General features: G+C 51.8%; 2 protein-coding genes across 3 annotated transcripts; one reads left to right on the forward strand and one right to left on the reverse strand.

Annotated features, from left to right (window-relative positions):
• The first annotated feature begins 6,778 nt into the window (after positions 1-6,778).
• On the forward strand, positions 6,779-8,201 carry RANGRF (RAN guanine nucleotide release factor). 2 transcript variants are annotated; one of them, XM_024748458.1, is made up of 5 exons: positions 6,779-6,965; positions 7,055-7,171; positions 7,373-7,529; positions 7,620-7,705; positions 7,928-8,201. In XM_024748458.1, exons 1-5 carry the CDS (start codon positions 6,889-6,891, stop codon positions 8,049-8,051), a joined length of 561 nt encoding a protein of 186 aa, XP_024604226.1. In that variant the 5' UTR covers positions 6,779-6,888; the 3' UTR covers positions 8,052-8,201. The 2 variants fall into 2 exon arrangements, with proteins under 2 accessions (XP_024604226.1, XP_024604227.1); XM_024748459.1 differs by having other exon boundaries at positions 7,373-7,508; positions 7,928-8,185.
• SLC25A35 (solute carrier family 25 member 35) lies at positions 8,172-12,456 on the reverse strand. The gene is made up of 6 exons (XM_024748457.1): positions 12,251-12,456; positions 10,992-11,388; positions 10,032-10,097; positions 9,423-9,575; positions 8,932-9,066; positions 8,172-8,777 (listed from the first exon to the last, which is right to left on the reverse strand). Exons 1-6 carry the CDS (start codon positions 12,316-12,318, stop codon positions 8,604-8,606), a joined length of 993 nt encoding a protein of 330 aa, XP_024604225.1. The 5' UTR covers positions 12,319-12,456; the 3' UTR covers positions 8,172-8,603.
• Positions 12,457-18,606: the final 6,150 nt, after the last annotated feature.

An 18,606-nucleotide genomic window follows, 5' to 3' on the forward strand; every position in this document is an offset into this window, starting at 1 on the left:
GGATTGAACCCACACCCCCTGCAGTGGAAGCGTGGAGTCTTAACTACTGGACCGCCAGGGAAGTCCCCTATATATTTTATCTTATGAATTTAAGAACATTATTCTGAGTAGGGGGGCGGTCCATGGGCTTCACCATACTGCCAAGCGGGTGTATGGAAGCAAAAAAGCTAAAAACCCTGCTTGGTAGAAATATATATTGTCCTTACTCTTCCCAAAGGGATGCTTGACTTTGTGCACTGAGTTACCTCTCTGGTCCAAGTCCATCACTTCACCCCTTGGTGCCCTCAAAGGTGATGGGGTGAGGGAGGTGGGGGCTCTGAGAAAACTGTCCCCAAAGCAAAAAAAGTGCATCAACTGCATGCAGGGCATTGGAAGAGGGCAAAGTCCCAGGGGTACAGAATCAATCAGTTGCAGGCCTACTTCAAACCAGTGAGTTGAGAGCTGGACACACCCTCACACCCTCTTGAGAAACGTAGCTTCAGGCCATCTCAGCCTTCTGAGATCTCTCCCATGACACTGGTCATCCTAGCCACAGCCAGCTGGACAAGGAAGGGATCTCATCCGTGTCTGGCAAGTGCACAGGCAGGAGAGCTGGCCAAATAGGCGCTTTCAGATTGGATGGTGACTAACTGACCCAATTTGATCCTGTCTCTTGGGAAGTTTGAACTTGAACACGCAGGGGGAGTCAGCGGTTGGGAAGGCCAGAAGAAGTGACAGACACGGAGAAAAAGGTGAAAGGTGAGGGAGACGAAAGTGGAGTCAAGAGCAGGAACTTGCCAAGTTAGGGTTTCCTTCCATCCCACTCTCCCAGAGGAGGTCCCGCCCTGCACCTCTGTCACTTCCTGGAGGTCTGCTTCCTACTATCTGGAAGAGCCCACCTAACCTGTGCCCCAAGAGCTCCAGAGCGGTGGAGGGCCAGGCATCGCGAGATGCACAAGAGGCTCACAGCAGAGCATGACGCCTAATGTGCCAGAGACCCAAAACGAGGAAGCTGGGGGGATTCTCTTCAGTGTCCCTAATCTAGTCCAACCTCCTCCTGGCCCACGAATAGGCCCCCACCACTTGTGCCCGGTGCCAGGGCCCTGTTAATTTCTATGTCCTTGCAGGTCCCTTTCCAAGGGTTCCCTACCTGTTTGCTCACCAAGCAGCCAGAGCCAGTATTGCCAGAGGGGGCCAGGTGGGAGCAGAATGCAAGCCAGCAGAAATGGGGAGGGAGGGATAGAGAGGTACATCACCCCCTAGGTGAGGGATTGCAGCATGGGGTTGACCCCTGTGACCTGGCTCCCTTGGTTCCCCACGTCCAGGCGCCTTCTCTCCCTTGGGGGTCTATAACACACCCCTCTTCTTTCTAATTGCTCATGGATCAAACTTAGTCCACTCTCTTTGCCCCGAAACAGATTCAATTCAACTACATCCGTACTTCCTTTACTCCTAACAATGTTTTAGAGTTGAGGAAATGAAGCTCCGAGAGAAGTCTGATGCTGGCTGTCAGAAGTGAGGGGTCCACGCTTCTCAGCACAGCCTGACCGTGGCCAACCCTCCAGCCTCACAGCTCCCTACCATCCATTCCCCAGGGCACCCTCGCCAAACTGATATACTTACACTCCCCAAAACAGGGCCCTCTCATTTCCCAGTCTTTGCTCCCGATGTTCCCCTTGGCTAGAATACCCCTAGGTTGCCCTGGTGAATTCTGAGTCAACCTTTAAGACTCAGAGTGTCCTCTACTGTTCTTTGTATACTCCTGGTGAGGCAGGGGCTCTGTCCTAATAGCCTTTATATCTCCAGCCTTTTGCTTAAGGCCTGGTAAGGTGAGGGACCAAAGAATATGTGCCCCTTGGCCCCAGGGTCACAAAATGATTACGGTCCAGAGGTATGATCGGCACTTGGAACCCAGTGGGTAGACAGGCTGGGACCTGGGACCTTTTGCTGCAGTGCTGCAATGCTTGCACCTGGGCACACCTCTCCTCCAGCAACCAAATACAAAGAAATGGTATGGGACTAAAAATAACTATGTGTGCATGCACAGTTGGGGTAAATTCTGGACTAAAGATACAAAGAGACCAAAAAACCCAACTGCCACTTTTGAGGAGCCTGGAGCAAAAGCAGGGAGTGGCAGGGCCTTGGCTTCTATGACTTCATCTAGACTAACTGTGGCATACCCTGCCTTTCGGTCTCCTATTTCTAGAAAACTGCTCCCATCAGTAAACCATTCGACCTTAGGGCTGTCAAGAGGCTCATCTAGAAGATCAGGCCTGCTGGAGTAAGTAAGTTTGTTCTCTGATCTCTATACACTGGTGCAGTAAGTCTCCACTCTCCACTGCTGGAAGCAGAGTTGCTGGGTTCAGGGTTTGGCACACCTTTAAGGTAATGTTGGGGGTGTCCATTAGGAGGGACAGATATCTTGTTAACCCTCCTCTAGTCAACCAATGATGTCCTTTGACCTCCAGCACAGACTGTACCTGATGAGGGGTCAACACATCCAAGTGTTGTTCCAGGGTAAGCTTGGAAGCCTCATTAGCCAACAGGGCTGCAGCTGCTACTGCCCGCAGGCAGCGTGGCCATCCCAGGCCCACTGAGTCCAGTTGTTTTGAAAAGAAAGCCACTGGTCTCTGATCTGGTCCCAGCTTTTGGGTCAGGACTCCTGGTGCTCTCCCTGACCTGTCGTGAACGTATAGGGTGAAGGGCTTGTCCAAACGTGGAAGCCCCCGTGCTGGTACTCTGATAAACTCAGGCTTTAGAGTCTCAAAGGCCTGCTGGCGGTCCTTATTCCATTGAAGGCATTCCCTTTCTCCTCCCTTTAGAGCGTCATATAGAGGTTTTGCTACAAGGCCATAATTTGGAATCCAGATACGTCGGAACCCAGCCATCCGGAGAAAGCCTCCGAGTTGCCTCTTTGTGGTTGGAGACGGTAATGTACTAATTGCTATTTTTCGATCTATGGCCAGGACTCATGCCCCTGGGGTCAAAACAAATCCTAAACATTGAACCCCTTGCTATGAGATCTGAGCCTTGGTTGGAGAGACTTTATATCCCCTTTTCGCCAGAAAATTTAGGACCCTAACAGTATTTTGATCTGAATCTTCTTTGGCCTCACTACTTATCAATAACTCATCAACATATTGTAACAGAGTTCCCTTCTCAAAGCTCAGTTCCTCCAGTTCCCTTGCAACGCATTTCCAAAAAGATGCGGGCTGTCCCGAAAACCCTGCGGACGCACCATCCACGTATATTGGGTAACTTCCAGGGGGTCAGGGTCCCTCCATTCAAAGGCAAAAAGGGGGGCTTCCCTGGTGGCGCAGTGGTTGAGAGTCCGCCTGCCGATGCAGGGGACATGGGTTCGTGCCCCAGTCCAGGAGGATCCCACATGCCGCAGAGCGGCTAGGCCCGTGAGCCATGGCCGCTGAGCCTGCGCATCCAGAGCCTGTGGTCCACAACGGGAGAGGCCACACAGTGAGAGGCCCACGTAACGCAAAAAAAAAAAACAAAAAAAAAACAAAGGCAAAAAGGTATTGAGAGTCTGGGTGTAGGGGAATACAGAAAAATGCATATTTGAGGTCCATAACAGAGAAATACTGGGCGCTCCCTGACACCTGGGTGAGGAGGGTGTATGTATGGGTTTGGCCTAATGAGTTTGTGTTTTAGGTTGGATTCCCCTCAGGGCCTCAGGCTTTAAAGGATATTATCTCTTCCAGGGGTATTTTTCCCTAGGCCTTAACCTTATTTGTATTTGGGGAACACATTTTGCCCTTCCTGGCACCGAGGTATCCCAAACTGCAGGATCTACTTGTTCTTTAATTTCTTGAGGGATGTCTTGGGGAATATTTTGATGCCCAACAGGTGGGTCATCTGGGGCTACTAATAGATGCACTCTCTGTTTGAATTCTTTACCTCCTTGGACTTCACCCTGTCCTAAGAATACACTAGCTTCTAACGTATTTAGCAAATCTCTCCTGAGGAGAGGGACAGGGCATTCTGGCATGTACAAAAATGAGTAATAATAACAGACCCGATTCCGCAGGCAAGGGGAGACGTAAATCGCCTTACCTTTAGCTGTCCATCAACTTGTGTCACAGTACAATCATGGCTGGAGAAGGGGCCGGCTGGCCAAGTCAGAACAGAGCAGGCATCTCCAGTGTCTACAAGAAATTCAGTTCTCCTACCTGCCACATGGAGGGTGACCCGAGGCTCCATTGGAGAAACGAGGATGGATCGAGTTGGATCTGGAGCTGGGCAGGCGATCGATCCAGGCTGTCAGTCAGTGTGTGGGAATTTCTCATCTGAGAGATTCACAAGGAACTGGGGCCAGTCGGGTTTGCCCCTCGGGCATCCCACAGGAGGGCGCTCAGGGCATTCCCCTTTCCAGTGCCCCTCCTTCAGACAAAAGGCACACTGGTTTGGGCCCAGGTGGTTTCTTGGTGGTCTGTCCCGCCTTCTCGGCCCTCCAGTGTCCCCTCGAGGTGGTGGGTGGATCCGAGCAGCTGAAAGCTGCGTTTTCTTTATTAGCCTCTCATCCTATTGGCCCTCCTCCGTTAAGTCTCGGTTGTTCTTGACCTTGAAGGCCTCCTCTGCCAGGGTTGACAATGGGATTTGGGGCCCAACCTCAAGCTTTTGTAATTTTCTCCAGATATCAGGAGTAGCCTGGGTGATAAAATGCATGGCCGACAGTGTCCTCCCTTCTGCAGACTCAGGATCTGTATTGGTGTCCTTCCTGAATGCTTCTGTCAACCGGCTCAGGAAGACTGCCAGGTTTTCATCTTTTTCCTGTGTAACCTCTCAGACCTTATCATAATTTACAGGCTTCACCATACACCTTTTCATTCCTTCTGATAAATGAGTAATAGAATGTCTCATCCTAGCCTGGCCTACACGGTATTCATAGTCCCAGTGTGGATCATGTTCTGGGATTGCATCCCCATCTACCTGAAAAATCTGGTGGTGTGGATTGGTGGCCAGCAGGCCATCTGCGTGTTCCCCGGACTTCCTCAGTATACGCTCCTTTTCATCCAGGGTACAACAGTGGGTTAGAATAGCCATGATGTATTTGGCAAGTCTGTCAAAAATTTTAAAAGGTTTTAAAACACCCGGTTGGACAGGATGATAGGTTGCTGTCAAACAATATTGATGCCTTGAGCCAAGGTAGGGAAAAAAAGTCAAAAGTAAATATAGATCATTTAAAGGCACAGGAACTCACACGATCTGTTATCAAAAGCAGCATTCCAGGACAACTTTGTTCTCTTATGAGAGACAGAAACCAAATCCAGTCTTGCATCAGCTTGATCTTCATAAAGTCTATTTCCCTAATTAAAGTCAATTCAACCTTAGAAAATCCTGATCTCATACAAAATTCTTTTCTCACTGTTCCTGTTCCGCAAGCCTTCTGAGCCCATGCTTTGTCCCGTATTCTTTTCCCATTCAGAAATAGCCAGCTCTAGTGATACAGGCTGCAACATGGGACCTTTTGCTGCAGTGCTTGCACCTGGACACACCTCTCCTCCAGCAACAAAATACAAAGAAATTGTATGGGACTAAAAATAACTGCACGCATGCGCAGTCGGGGCAAATCCTGGATAAAAGATACAAAGAGACCAAAAAACCCAACTGCCACTCTTGAAGAGCCCGGAGCCAAAGCAGGGTACTGCGCGTGCCTCCTGCACACACCACCTATGGGGTGGGAAAACCACCAAAGCCTTCCTCCGGCCTGACCCCTGGACACACCCCTACCCTCACCCACATAAAGAACACCCTCAGGGAGCCAGCAAGCAAGGGAAACTGTTGTTTGCTCTCACTTCCCCCTACTGCAGCAGGGGCCCCAATAAAGCCTTGCCTGAATTTCTTGTCTGGCCTCTGATCAATTTCTATTAATTAAGGAGGCCAAGAACCCTGGTCAGTAACAGGATGGCCTCAGGGTGAAAATCCTCTTGCTCAGTTTTTGGCTGTGAAGTAGATGACATCTAGAACCCCTGAGGGTACGGGTGGTCCCCTGGGTTCCAAAATTCACCCTGTTGGGTTTATTCAGTCACTCAACAGTACATCATGGGTCTGTTATGCTCTAAACGCTCTGCCAGGTGCTGGGGATCAAAGATGAATGGCGCAATTAGCTGTGAGGATACACTTGAGCTGAAACTTGAAGAACACTCTAAAAATCTATAAAAGAAAAAGTTTATTCTGTGCTTTCGTCCAGGCGTGTGTGTAAGGGGTGGGCAACGCCTCCCTCCCCACCCCTCCATCCCCTCGCCTCACCTCAGTTCCCAAGGTGAAGATTTGAGGGGGATTAGATGTATAATCACCGGTTTGGATCTTGCTTTCAGGAAGGCGTGAGGCCTGAATCCTAACCCGGCCCCGGACACCTTGCCCCACTGTTCCCCTAATTCCATGCATCCGGGAATTAGCTAACTGGCTGGCAGCTCACTCCCTGTCAAGAGGCCCGGGAGAGAGTGATACGGGAGACCCTGAAACTACCCCCACCAACTCAGGAGACCCCACAAGACATCGGTCCCTTGGACGAGCAACGGCCCCTAAGGTGGGTCTCAGGCAACACTCTTATAAAGTGCGACCCCTTTAGAAGGAGGAGACCGGCGGGCGCGGTCTAGTGACCACGAGAGTGTCACAAAACCTAAACCGAAGTCTCAGCTCCTGGCGGACCCCTCAGTCCCGCCGCGCGCCCTTCTAAGAGCTTGACTTCCGGGAGGAGCTCCGCTGGGGCACCGCCCCCCCAAGGCGCGGGCGCCAATTGGCCAGCGTGATCGCGGGGCGGGACCAAATTCTAAAGGGTCAGGAGCCGAGGAAGACCTGAAGGGGGCCGGGGCTGCTGCGAAACGGAGGTGATGCCAAGTGGCCCCATGTGGGTTTCTTTTAAATCTTTAATGCCTATAACCTAGTCTCAGGCCCATGGAGCCCACGCGAGACTACCCACTGTTCGGGGGCGCCTTCTCCGCCACTCTCCCTCCGGGGGCCATCGACGTAAGGTAAGAAGGCCCGGGCACCAAAGGAGGCTGACCAGGTGGGTTGCGGGAAGTAGCTGGGGTCAACCAGGGCCTGCCTCGCCTCTCTTCAGCGACCTTCGACCGGTCCCGGACAATCAAGAAGTTTTCTGTCATCGCGTAACAGACCAGAGCCTGATCGTGGAACTTCTGGAGCTGCAGGCCCACGTGCAGGGCGAAGAGGCAGCGCGGTGAGGGAGGCGGGCCCGCGGCTGGCCAATGGGAGGACCAGAACCGAAAGAGTGGGCGGGGCCTGTGGCGGGACGGTTAATCTGGACAATGAGAACTCCAAGGGTAACACCACGTCACCAGAAATGAGCGAAGTTTAGGATGAGGTGCTTGTAAGGGGCAGTGAGAAATGCCCCTCCCTGACCCTGCTCCCCCAACTCCAGGTACCATTTTGAGGACGTTGGCGGGGTGCAGGAGGCTAGGGTTGTGCAAGTGGAGGCTGTGCAGCCCCTCCTTTTGGAGAACCTGGCCCTGAGGGGCTGCTGTCAAGAAGCCTGGATCCTCTCTGGCAAGCAGCAGGTAGCTAAAGAAAACCAGCAGGTGAGGGCCAGGGGAGTGTGAGACGTCTTCGAGGGGTGAAGGGGGTGGCTCTAGGGAATCAGGTAAGCATCCTGACTCTGATCACTTTAGGTAGCAAAGTATGTGACACTGTACCAGGCCTTGCTGCGGCTGCCCCAGTACCAGACTGATTTCCTGCTCACCTTCAATCAACCCCCGTAAGGAGAACGGAAAGGGCACCTCGCTCATGACTGGGTCCCCAGGAGAACTGGCTTGGAGGGGCAGAGTAGGGAGACTGGCTGGTGGGGTCCTCCAAGGAAGTGGGAGTGGGCCACGGGTTTGGGGTCACAGATAACCAGGTCCTCTGGGAAACAGGAAATGGGAATTTACAAGCCCAAGGCCCAGATGATGTTCTCTCTCTATCTGTTCCTCACCCCAAGCCCTGAGAATAGGTCATCTCTTGGCCCTGAAAATCTGTCGCTTCCGCCCTGGAGCCTGGGTGACTTTGAACAGTTGGTGACCAGTCTGACCCTTCACGATCCCAACATCTTTGGTCCCCAGTAAGGACGCTGAGATGCTGCATGCTGCTTCTGAAGACTTGGGGCCTCTGTTCTGCAAGGGGATCAAAGGGTTAGATATATTCCCTTAATTCCTTCCCAGGGCATAAACATAAGACACCTCCTCTCTGCAGAAATAAACTTGCTTTATAACCAATATAATCTCTGCGCCTTTGAATCCAACAGAACACCTGGGTCCCCCCAATTCCCTTTGGTCTTGGACGGTGGAGTTTAAAATTGTGCATGGGATCAGAAGGGACCCAAGGCCGGCAGTGGAGGAAGGGAGGAAATACACTTTGCAGTGACTGGTTCAGCCCTGAGAGAGGGGTATGAAATTCACAGGGGTACGGGTAGGGAAGGTTTAAAGCAACACCCAAGGAAGGGAGGGAAACGATGCCTTGTAGTGATTCAACCCTGAGAAAACAGATGGGGAGTGGGGTTGGTGGTCCCCCTCTGATGGATGAAAGATCATCTGGTCAGAAGTCACCAGGTCATAACAATGGAGTCAGAAGAGTCCAAGGAGTGCCGACTTGGTGGAGTGTTGGAAGAGTGGCTGTTGTTATTTGGTATACACGTAGTAGAGTGTGCGCAGCTGGTCCCAGAAGAAGAGGGAGAGGATGGTGTGGGGGCCGAGGCGGAAGTAGGAGGCACCTATGCCCTTGTACATGCCCCAGATGCCCTCTATCCGAGCTGTCTGCAGCAGAGCATCCAGCAAGCCCCGGTACATGAGGCCCTGAAAGGTTGAAGAGGAAGAGCAGAGTTTGTCAGAGCCCGCCAGGGGCCTCACCGCAGCAGGCTGCATTTTAGGCTTCCTACCTGCACCCACGATCTGCTTCCCTCACCCCCTGGCTTTCCCTGCTGTCCTGTACCCCAGAGCACTCCCTTACCTTGCCCTGAGCATCTGTGGGCTGGTTGTAGAGCCTTGTGCTGACCACGTCAAAGGGTGTCATGGCCAGGACCACCGCAATGCCACTCACCATGGCGGCCACCAGAGCCACCTTCCAGCTCTGGGGTGGAAATATCTAAGGGGGGGAGGGAGGAAGAGCTCTGTCAGTCAGCCAATCATTCAACCCCTCGGAAAGCCCAGGCCCTGTGCTGCGGGTACAGTGGAGAGCTGGTAACCCAGGGAGCTTCCACCCCACCGGTGATAACACTCTGAGGGAGGAAGAGTGGAAGGCCCTGAGGACTCAGGTACACCTGGGAGGAAGTGACAAGAGAACTGTGGGAAGGTTGTAAAGAGACAGTGATCCCCCCAAGCCCTCCTGCCGCTCCCTCACATTGAATGTTGGCACTGTCCCTCTTCAAGCTGAGCCCACTTCAGCTTGCCCTCCCCCTGCCCACATTCCCAGGGTGGCCCCACCCCCTTCCCAGGCAGTACCTCCCGCTGGGTCAGGAGGTCCTTGGTGGACGAGAAGGTGCACAGCTGGGTGGCGGAACCGACGATAACTCGGGGCAGGCCACCCAGGGCCCCACGCCACAACCCCACCAGACCATATTTCTGGCCAATCTTGATTAGCGCCTGAAACATGCCCTGGTTGGGGGAGGGGGAGGGCAGAGAAAAAACCATGGGGGCGGGGTTCAGTCACCCAGGCATCAGGGGCTGCCACCCCCTAACAGTGCCAAGGATGGGTCCAAAAAAGGCACCTGATGTCTAGACAACCAGTGCCATGTGGGCTTTGAGCATGAATGTGGCCCTCACTTGTCTGCCAACCCACCTTCCCTCCCTCGCCACCCCAGAACAGGGCAGGGTATATGCACGTGAGGACATTAGCAGGTCAGGAGAATGGGGCAAGAGGAATAGGTGCAGAAGCTAGAGGAACAGGGAACATGGGGATAAGAGGGTCTGGGTGGACTCCAGGGGCAGAGTAGGGCCGAACTGATGGGCTGGGCAGAGCCGTGGCTGGGTTGCGGCTGTTGGGTGCAGGCAGAAACCTGGGGAAAATGGAAGAGAATGGGCAGGGACGCCAGCGGGTTGGAAAACCCTCACCTGATGGTTATACTGGTGCCCCACAGCAATTTCTGTGGCTGCCTGTGCCTGTAGGTGTGTCTTCACCTGGAGACGAGAGAGTATCACAGCCTGTGGCCCAGCGGCCAGCCCCCCACCTCAGACAGCCAAATGCCTGACCCCTTCACACTTCCTCTGGGTGTTCGGCAATGAATATCCTTCTAATCTGATAATTATTGTCGTTCCCACCTAATAAATTGGTCATGAGACTGTGTCCCTTGGCTCCAGTCCCGGGGGATGGCTCTCCTAGCACTGCAAGACACCCCACCCCCTCTACATCCTTCTTCCCTTGGGGGAAGGGGCGGGGATGGAGAGGTTGGAGAATGGCAACAATTCCTAAGACTGTTCATGTTAGGCAAGACCTGGTGTTCAGCCTCTCATGCCAGCTCCTACTCCCACACCGGCAGACAGGATCTTCAGCCACCATCATGACCAGGCTCCCCATCAGACTCTGGGGCAGGTTGTGAGGGGTCATCGGCAAAACTTGCTCTCTGGCCCCCAAGCCCTGTGGGGGGCACGTGTCCAGCTGACTTTGGAGAAGTCACTGTCCCCGAATCTCATACCCTGGGAGTGAGACCAGACTGCCTCTCCTTCTACAGAACTCATTGCCTCCCAACGTTCTAGAAAGAGCGCTAAGCAGGGCCAAGTCCTAGCAACAAGCAGCTGTGGTGACCTTGAGCTAGTCGCTTCCCCTTTCTGGGCTCAGGTTCCTGACCCTTCACCGATACCAGATTAACTCAAAGGGGCAGACTGTGGGATAGTAATTCTGTAACGCCCAGGACTTCCCCTGATCCCCACACCCGTCGATGTATGTTAATCAAATTCCTCACCCTCCCCTACACAAATCCATTTCCAACCTCAGTATCAGGTTGTGAAGGCCCAGGCACCCACCCTACACCAAAAGTCTGCCCTGAAGGCCCCAAGCAAGACCGTTCTTCTCACCATGTAGATGGGGCTCCCCAAGTAGGCTCCCATGACCCCAGCCAGGGCCCCAGCTGCTGCGCTGCGGACAGGGCTCAGGGTGCCTTCAGCTGTGTGCAGGTACCCCCCAGCTTCAGCCAGCCCGTAGGTGCCCAGCCGGATGCCGTTCATCAGGAACTGGTATAAGAGGGCAGGGGCCAGGCCCTTCTGCAGGGCTGCCAGGCCGTCCACCTTGCCGATGGTGATGAAGGCATGGAAGACGTTTCGGTAGTGTCGTCGGTAGGTCCCGGGGGCCTGCAGTTCTCCCTGCAGCTGCATTCTGGTCTTCACCACCTCCAGGGGATTGGTGAACAAACAGGCCCCACAGGCTGCCAGGCCGCTCATCAAGAAGTCCATGGTGGGACAGCAGTAGCAGGAACTGGCCCAGGGGTAAGAAAGTTAAAATGAGCTTCAGAAACGGAGTCAGAAAATCAGGGGAAAGCCTCAGTTCCAGCAGTCCAGGCTGCAGGAGGTAGAAATGCAGAAGTCTGGAGTCAAGAGTGTCAGGGTCAAATGTCAAGAGGTCAAGGATTAGCTGGAATTTGGGAGTCAGGAGATGGCAAAGAGAGAAGAAGTATGAGTTTAGGAGAGTCTGGCGAGAGGGTTATGACGGGGACTTGTTAATCAAGGGATTTGAGGTCAAGGAGGGGCAGAAGCCAGGAGGGCGTAAGGTGGGATGCTGAGGATGGCCGGCTATGGGGGCCGGGAGTAGGTGAGGGAAACGCGGAGCTGGGAGACCGGAGCCAGGGAGGAAGGAAAAAGAAAATCTGCAGGTTAAGGAGGGAAAGGATCCAGGAGAAGATCCAGTGGCGTCCCCGGACAGCAACGAGGTCTGGATCGGGGAAGGAAGTCGAGGCTCCGGCCGGGTATGAGCGCCCTCAGGCAGCTGCCGGAGCCCGCAGCAGCTTCACCCCAGGGAGCCTGCGGAGGCCGGGCCGCCACACTCCAATCACTGGAGAGCGACGCCCAACGGGGAGCCGTAGCCGAGAGCCTCAGCCAATCAGCGCCGAGCCGGCTCTGCGGCCAATGTGAGGTGCTCTCGGCGACACGGCCTCCGGAATCCCCAGAGAGGCGATTGGAATTAACTCTCCCCACCCCGGTACCAGTGCCTGGGCTGCGGACTCGGAGTGCTGGGAAGGGTCCCCGGGGAGCAGAGGTTTTATCACTGGCGGGGAGGAGAGGTTGGACCCTGGGTTACTGGACGGGCGCAGAGGCCGAGTACGGAGGCAGCAGTCCCTCACCTGCATGTTTTGGGCTGCTGCTCTTGCGGGCGGAGGGCTCCCCTCCTTCGCCTTGTATCCCGGGTCATCGCCGGGTGCGGTTGCCAAACTGTAGGTCCACTCCCTCTCGGTTCAGGCGCCAGGAGAGCCCGGAAACTGCGGCTCCTCCCGCGAGGCAGGTGGGACACACCTACTGGACGGGACAGATCTCCTTAGGCTTGGTAAAATATTTGTAGGTTCCAGCGCGGGGGTGTGGTGGCTGCGGGCGCGGAGGAAGGGGTCCCGAAGGGTGGCGAGGGAACATAGTCACATCCCTACGTTCTTTTGATCCTCACAGCAACCCAGGGAGAAGGCCAGACAGGCTAAGTAAGGCGGGATTTTGATCCCTGGGCTTAGGTTACACAGGGCCAGCAAGTGGTGAGAGAGGTCCTGAGACTCTGGACTCCTTCCTGTCCTAGTTCCTGAGCCTGGTAATGGTTAATTACGCAGGAACTTCTGAGAAAAGAGACTAGGGAAGCTAGCTGGGAAGGGGTTGAGGGGGGAAGGCTTGGAGAAAGGTGGCAGGAGGATAGGGGATGTCTTCTGGGGCGGGAGGAGGAGGCAAGGGGGCACAGCTGTGTGTGAGGCAGCCACCATAGACTCAGAGGCCTTTGGAGTTCCAGTTTGGGTCTTCCTGCTTACCGGCTGGGTAGCCTTGGGCAAGCATCTCAGAGCCTCCTTTGTAAAATGGGGATGATAATTATTTATTGCACAAACCTGAGTGAAAGTGTTGCATTTTCTCTAGATGCTCAATTATCAGTCGCCCTGTGCCCGTGTGTATCCTGTTCCCACTGCCGGTGAAAGTCCTTGCACCCTTATTTTGGTGACCTCCAAATCACTCTTCATCTTGAACTTCATCTCCTGATCCTTGAAGCTTTTTAGCCACTTCCATCCTGCTTTGCTCCTCAGGCATTTACCCTTGTTTCTCATTTGGTTAGCAGTTGTTTACTCTGAGTCCTCCAGTACTCTGGGAGTTCTTGGATGCCCCCCCACCCCCGCCCGGGGCTGAGGGGCTGAGTCTGGGTCTTATCTCCCCCAGTGTACTGCTAAATCATTGAGCCTCTGGGCTAGGCACGAGGGGTGGAGCAGATAACGGGGCTTCTCAGGAGAGGCTCTGAAAGGGTCCCCTGAAAATTTCCAAGGAATGCTTCCCAAATGCCTCCACCTGCTGGCTGGGATTGACACTCAGAAAACTGAATTCATCTCTTGGTGAGTGTCGAGTCAAAAGACTCAACCAAGCCAAAGAGCGGGAGGAGGAAGGATTTATAAGTAAGGAGAACACAGGGGATCTTTCCCAAAGCAGTGTCTCCCGAACAGCAAAATTGGAGACATTTTAAGCTAAGGATACATGCATATTGGTGAATGGGTTTGGGTGGTGTATGCTTATTCGGGAAGGGGCTTGAGCAGAAGAGGAATCAACATAGAATAGGGGCGAAGGTTGCTGGAGTCCAAGCTTTAGTTGATTGAAGTCTAAAGCATCTGAAGAAGGTTAACATCATTAAGTTCCCACCAGTCTGCGGTTTTAGGCCCTAGTTACTTACCATCCTCCACCTGCATGGGGGACCTTGGTTCCGGTAGAACAACTGAAAAGATCAGATTGTTATGCATATCCCTTGAGGAGGACCTAGGACTGTTTTATCGCTGAATTGTTGCTTCTTGAATGCTTTGCCTTTGTTCCTGCATTCTTTTGTTCCCCTAAGATCATTAATTACTGAGACCTGCTCTAGGGCAAGCATTGTGGCCAGGCTGAGATCACAAAATGGCTTAGACCTAAAATGGCTTCTCTTACGTCAAGAAAGCCATGCGAGGTTCTCTTTCTCCGGGACCCCCTACCCTATCTGCTTATAGGATGAGAGTTCATCATTGTTTTAATCTTTGAGTTTATACCAGTGATTCTCCAAGTGCAGTCCCTGGAGCAACAGCAGCAGCACCTGCGGACTTACTAGAAATGCAGATTCTCTAGGCCCATCCTAGACCTCCTGCACTGAAGGCGGGGGCCTGACAGGGGCTTAACAAACCGTCTAGGTTATTCTGATATGTGCTAAAGTTTTAGAACCACTGCTGAAGTCTTTCATTTTTAATATCCAGATGTCCTACAGATAGACAACTTTTTTTTTTTTAGGAGCACGGGCACTAGGCGTGCGGGATCCAGTAGCTGTGGCATGTGGGCTCAGTAGTTATGGCTCTTGGGCTCTAGAGCACAGGCTCAGTAGTTGTGGCTCACGGGCCTAGTTGCTCCGTGGCATGTGGGATCTTCCCGGGCCAGGGGTTGAACCCGTGTCCCCTGCATTGGCAGGCGGATTCTTAACCACTGCACCACCAGGGAAGTCCTTTTCCCTGTTTTTTCTTTTAACTGGGTTGTTTGTTGTTGAGTTTGAGTTATTTGTGTATTTTGGATAAGAGTCCTTTATCAGATAAGTGTTTTGCAAATATTTACTCCCAGTCTATGTCTTTTCGTTCTCTTAATAGTGTCTTTTACAGAGCAGAAGTTTTAAATTATAATAAAGTCTAACATCAATTTTTTTTTCTTTCATGGATCATGTTTTTGGTGTTGTATCTAAAAACTTATTGCCAAACCCAAGGTCACCTAGATTATCTCCTATACTTTCTTTTAGAAATTTCATAGTTTTGTATTTTACTTTTAGGTCCATGATCTTTTTTGAGTGTGAATGATGTAAGGTCTGTCTTTTTTTTCTTTTTTTTGCGGTACACGGGCCTCTCAGTGTTGTGGCCTCTTCCGCTGTGGAGCACAGAGAGCCTGGACGTGCAGGCTCAGCGGCCATGGCTCACGGGCCCAGCCGCTCTGCGAGATGTGGGATCTTCCCAGACCGGGGCACAAACCCGTGTCCCCTGCATCGACAGGCATTTAGAAATTTCATAGTTTTGTATTTTACATTTAGGTCCATGATCTTTTTTGAGTGTGAATGACGTAAGGTCTGTCTTTTTTTTCTTTTTTTTGCGGTACGCGGGCCTCTCAGTGTTGTGACTATCCTTTCTCCATTGAATTGCTTTTGCTCCTTTGTCAAAAATCAGTTGACTCAGGGAATAGAGCCAATATTTTATCATAACTATAAACGGAATATAATCTATAAAAATTTTGAATCACTATGTTGTACACCCAAAACTAATATAATATGGTAAATCAACTATACCTCAATTTTTTAAAAATATCGGTTGACTATATTTGTGTTGGCCCATTTCCATTGATCTATGTGTCTGTTTTTTCACCAATACCATGCTGTGTTGATTATCATAGGCTGTTATCATTTTTTTCCCCCTGGGTATGAATGTCCTGAGACACGTGTGAGAGGAGTGGAGGGGAAGCACAAAGATGGCCCCAGGTCTGAGAGAAGGGGTGAAACCACAGAGAGGGGAGAGTGAACGATGCAGAGGCCTGGAAGGCACGGAGCTGTGCCTCTTCTGCACCTCTACCTGGGGTGGCCTAGACACCCATAGCTTCATATTGGCTGCCAGGCCCCATACCTGATGTGCTCATCCTCCACCTGGTGGCAGTTGGACAGCATCCTCTATCCTCGCACAGATTAGAACCTGCATGGATTCCCAGAGCAGGCCAGCGTTTCCTCACTGCCCGCTTCCTGATTTATCCCACACCACAGGCAGGCTACCTACCCCTAATAGCTTTCTAGACAGAAAAGAGGGCCTAGGTGTTTTGTACTCCATGAAGGATTCTGTTGGAGTTCAATGTCCTGGCCCTATCAGAGGCCAGTGGGACTCAGCACTTCTTTCATCATGAGCTCCTCTCCCATTGGAAGGGATTTTTTTTGCATGAATTAAGCTTTGTCCCTGCTTGGGTCACATGCTTACCCCTGAACCAATCTCGGTAGCTAGGGAAGAGGAAATGCGCGGACTGGCTGCTTCTGGGCCATACATTCCCCCCAGAATGGGCCATGTGGACCTAGAATGATGGAAGGGCGGGTTCCCAAAAGAAAACTGGGTGCTGGTACCAGAAGAGGGGGAATGGGTGGGGAACTGGTTAAAACTCCTGCCATCCACTCCTCCGCCTGCTCAGAAACCTCAGTGCCTCTACTGCCCTGTCCGGTTGCCTGTGGGGTGGCCTCTACATGTTCCTCCAGCCTCATACCCCTCTTTTCATATCAGCTAAGCTACCCTCTCACAGTTCTCCAGATGGGCCTACTCTCCTCTTCACTGCTTCTCCACTTCTGTGGTCTCCCCAGATGGTCACCCATGCCTTGCCTCTTGGCCTGGCCAAACTTTACCTGATTTTCCTAACAACCAGGTGAGTGACGTAAGGAGGACTGAAGGAGGGTCGAAGCCACCTGATGTGGAGGTAAAGGGGTGAGATAGAAAGACCTAAGGACTCCTCCAACCTTCCAGCAAAGAATCTTTGGGCAAAATCAAGACCAACCACCTTGAAGCTTCTGGGGCTACTTTGTTAATCATTTTTATTTTTTAAGATGTTTATTTATTTTTTGGCTGCACCTCACAGCTTGCAGGATCTCAGTTCCCCAACCAGGGATTGAACCCAGGCCACGGCAGTGCAAGCCCGGAATCCTAACCACTAGGCCAACTAGTGAACTCCCCTTAATCATTTTTAAATTGAAAGTATTTTGTTTTTCACAAAGATGTTTACTGCAGCATTAATTGTAATGCCAAAAACTGGAAGCTGCCCAAATGCCCTGCACTCGAGAATGAATTATAGCGTTTAAGATTCTTTCAACAGTAAGTGACAGAAGCTCAGCTCAAACTAGCTTAAGCACAAAAGGGAATTCAGTGGCCCCGGAAACCGAGCAGTCCAAGGGGCTTAAATGATGTCAGGCCCCCTCCATCTCTTGGTTCTGCTTCCCTCCGGTGTGGGGCTCATTTTCTCTCACTATTGACTAGTTTCCTCCATTGTGGGGAAAGGGAGGCCAAGACCCAGATTGCTCCAGACTTATATTATTCCTGCTTTGTGACCTTGGAAGAAAGAGAAAGATGCCCTTTCCCCGAGACCAAGGGCAGGACATCCTGGCATGGGTGATTTGCTCATTCCTGGGCCAGTCTCTGTGGCCAGAGGAATGGGATCCTGTGATTGGCTGAATCTGGTTCCGGGGGGCAGGAGGAGGTTGCTGTGACTGATGGTTGCACCGGAACCACATGGAGTGGGGTGGTGGATGAAGAGTTTCCCAGAAGACTTTTACTGCTGTTACCAGGGTGACAAAATCTAGTTGATGCAATATTACATTCCAGGAAAAATTATAATTACAAAGTCCATGTATGTAGTGACATGGCAAATAGTTATGAAGCAGAAAACAGAATTGAAACTATGATGGCACGTTTGGAAGGTAGAAAAAGAGAAAACTTTTGCTTTGTTGGGGTGGTGGAAGAATGTATCATTATATTAAAAATCTTCTGGGACTTCCCTGGTGGTGCAGTGGTTAAGAATCCACCTGCCAATGCAGGGGACACGGGTGGTTCGAGCTCTGGTCCGGGAAGATCCCACATGCCACGGAGCAACTAAGCCCGTGCACCACAAATAAATAAATAAATAAAATAAAAATCTTCAGTACCTTTGCAAAAATATTTGTACAATAAATAAAAGGTGTTTGTGCAAAAATAATCTGGCACATATCACATGATACGATTTTCAGAGCTAAGTTTCTTTTTGGAATGAGATGGGGCATAAATAGATGGTGATTTGTATAGATCTGAAATGTCATGCTTTTCATCTTTGTGGTTGCTTTGAGCAGGGGGCCAAATGGAACCTCTTTGTCAGGAGTGTTAGAACATTCTCAGTGTAGCTCCAGCGAACTTTAGTTCCCCAAAACATGCTATCCTGCCTATGGGAGCAGAGGAAGTCTCTCCCCACCAGGCAGGCAGGTGAAAAGCCTTCAGGTGGGTCTCTGATAAGGACAGAGAGAGGACAAGGAAGTAAGCTCAGACGAGCCAGGAAGGACAGGTAAAGGTGCATGGGCGGCCCAGCCCACCTAATTCCCCTTTTTGTGCCCATACCCCCATGCAGAGCTGGGGTGGTTCATGTAGTACCAAGTGCCAAGATGTCTGCAGCCGACAACCAGCATTTTGGGGTTAGTTATCTTTTTATTTTTTTTTTTGGCCGTGCTGTGTAGCTTGCTGGATCTTCCTTCCCCAACCAGAGATGGAACCCGTGCCCTAGGCAGTGAAAGCGTGGAGTCCTAACCACTGAACCGCCAGGGAAGTCCCAGTTATCTTTTTAAATGTTATTTTTGTAAGTAGTAAAACGAATAAAGACACTCCTATTTTAGTAAAAACAAAAAACAGGATTTGTTTTGCTACACACATGTATGTAGCTTTCTTGATAGGGTCTCTGAGGCACTCTTGTAGAGATTTTGTCTCCCTGG

Source organism: Neophocaena asiaeorientalis, unplaced genomic scaffold (genome assembly GCF_003031525.2).
Source record: "Neophocaena asiaeorientalis asiaeorientalis breed wild unplaced genomic scaffold, Neophocaena_asiaeorientalis_V1.1 scaffold543, whole genome shotgun sequence".
Lineage (NCBI taxonomy): Eukaryota > Metazoa > Chordata > Mammalia > Artiodactyla > Phocoenidae > Neophocaena > Neophocaena asiaeorientalis.

Coding starts and splice junctions, on each gene's coding strand:
- RANGRF (XM_024748458.1), top strand. CDS start 6,889: ATGGAGCCCACGCGAGACTACCCACTGTTCGGGGGCGCCTTCTCCGCC. Junction 6,966..7,054: donor CCGGGGGCCATCGACGTAAG/GTAAGAAGGCCC, acceptor GCCTCTCTTCAG/CGACCTTCGACCGGTCCCGG. Junction 7,706..7,927: donor CTCACCTTCAATCAACCCCC/GTAAGGAGAACG, acceptor CCTCACCCCAAG/CCCTGAGAATAGGTCATCTC.
- SLC25A35 (XM_024748457.1), bottom strand. CDS start 12,318: ATGACCCGGGATACAAGGCGAAGGAGGGGAGCCCTCCGCCCGCAAGAG. Junction 11,389..12,250: donor CAGCAGCCCAAAACATGCAG/GTGAGGGACTGC, acceptor CCCCTGGGCCAG/TTCCTGCTACTGCTGTCCCA. Junction 9,576..10,031: donor GGCACCAGTATAACCATCAG/GTGAGGGTTTTC, acceptor TCCCCCAACCAG/GGCATGTTTCAGGCGCTAAT.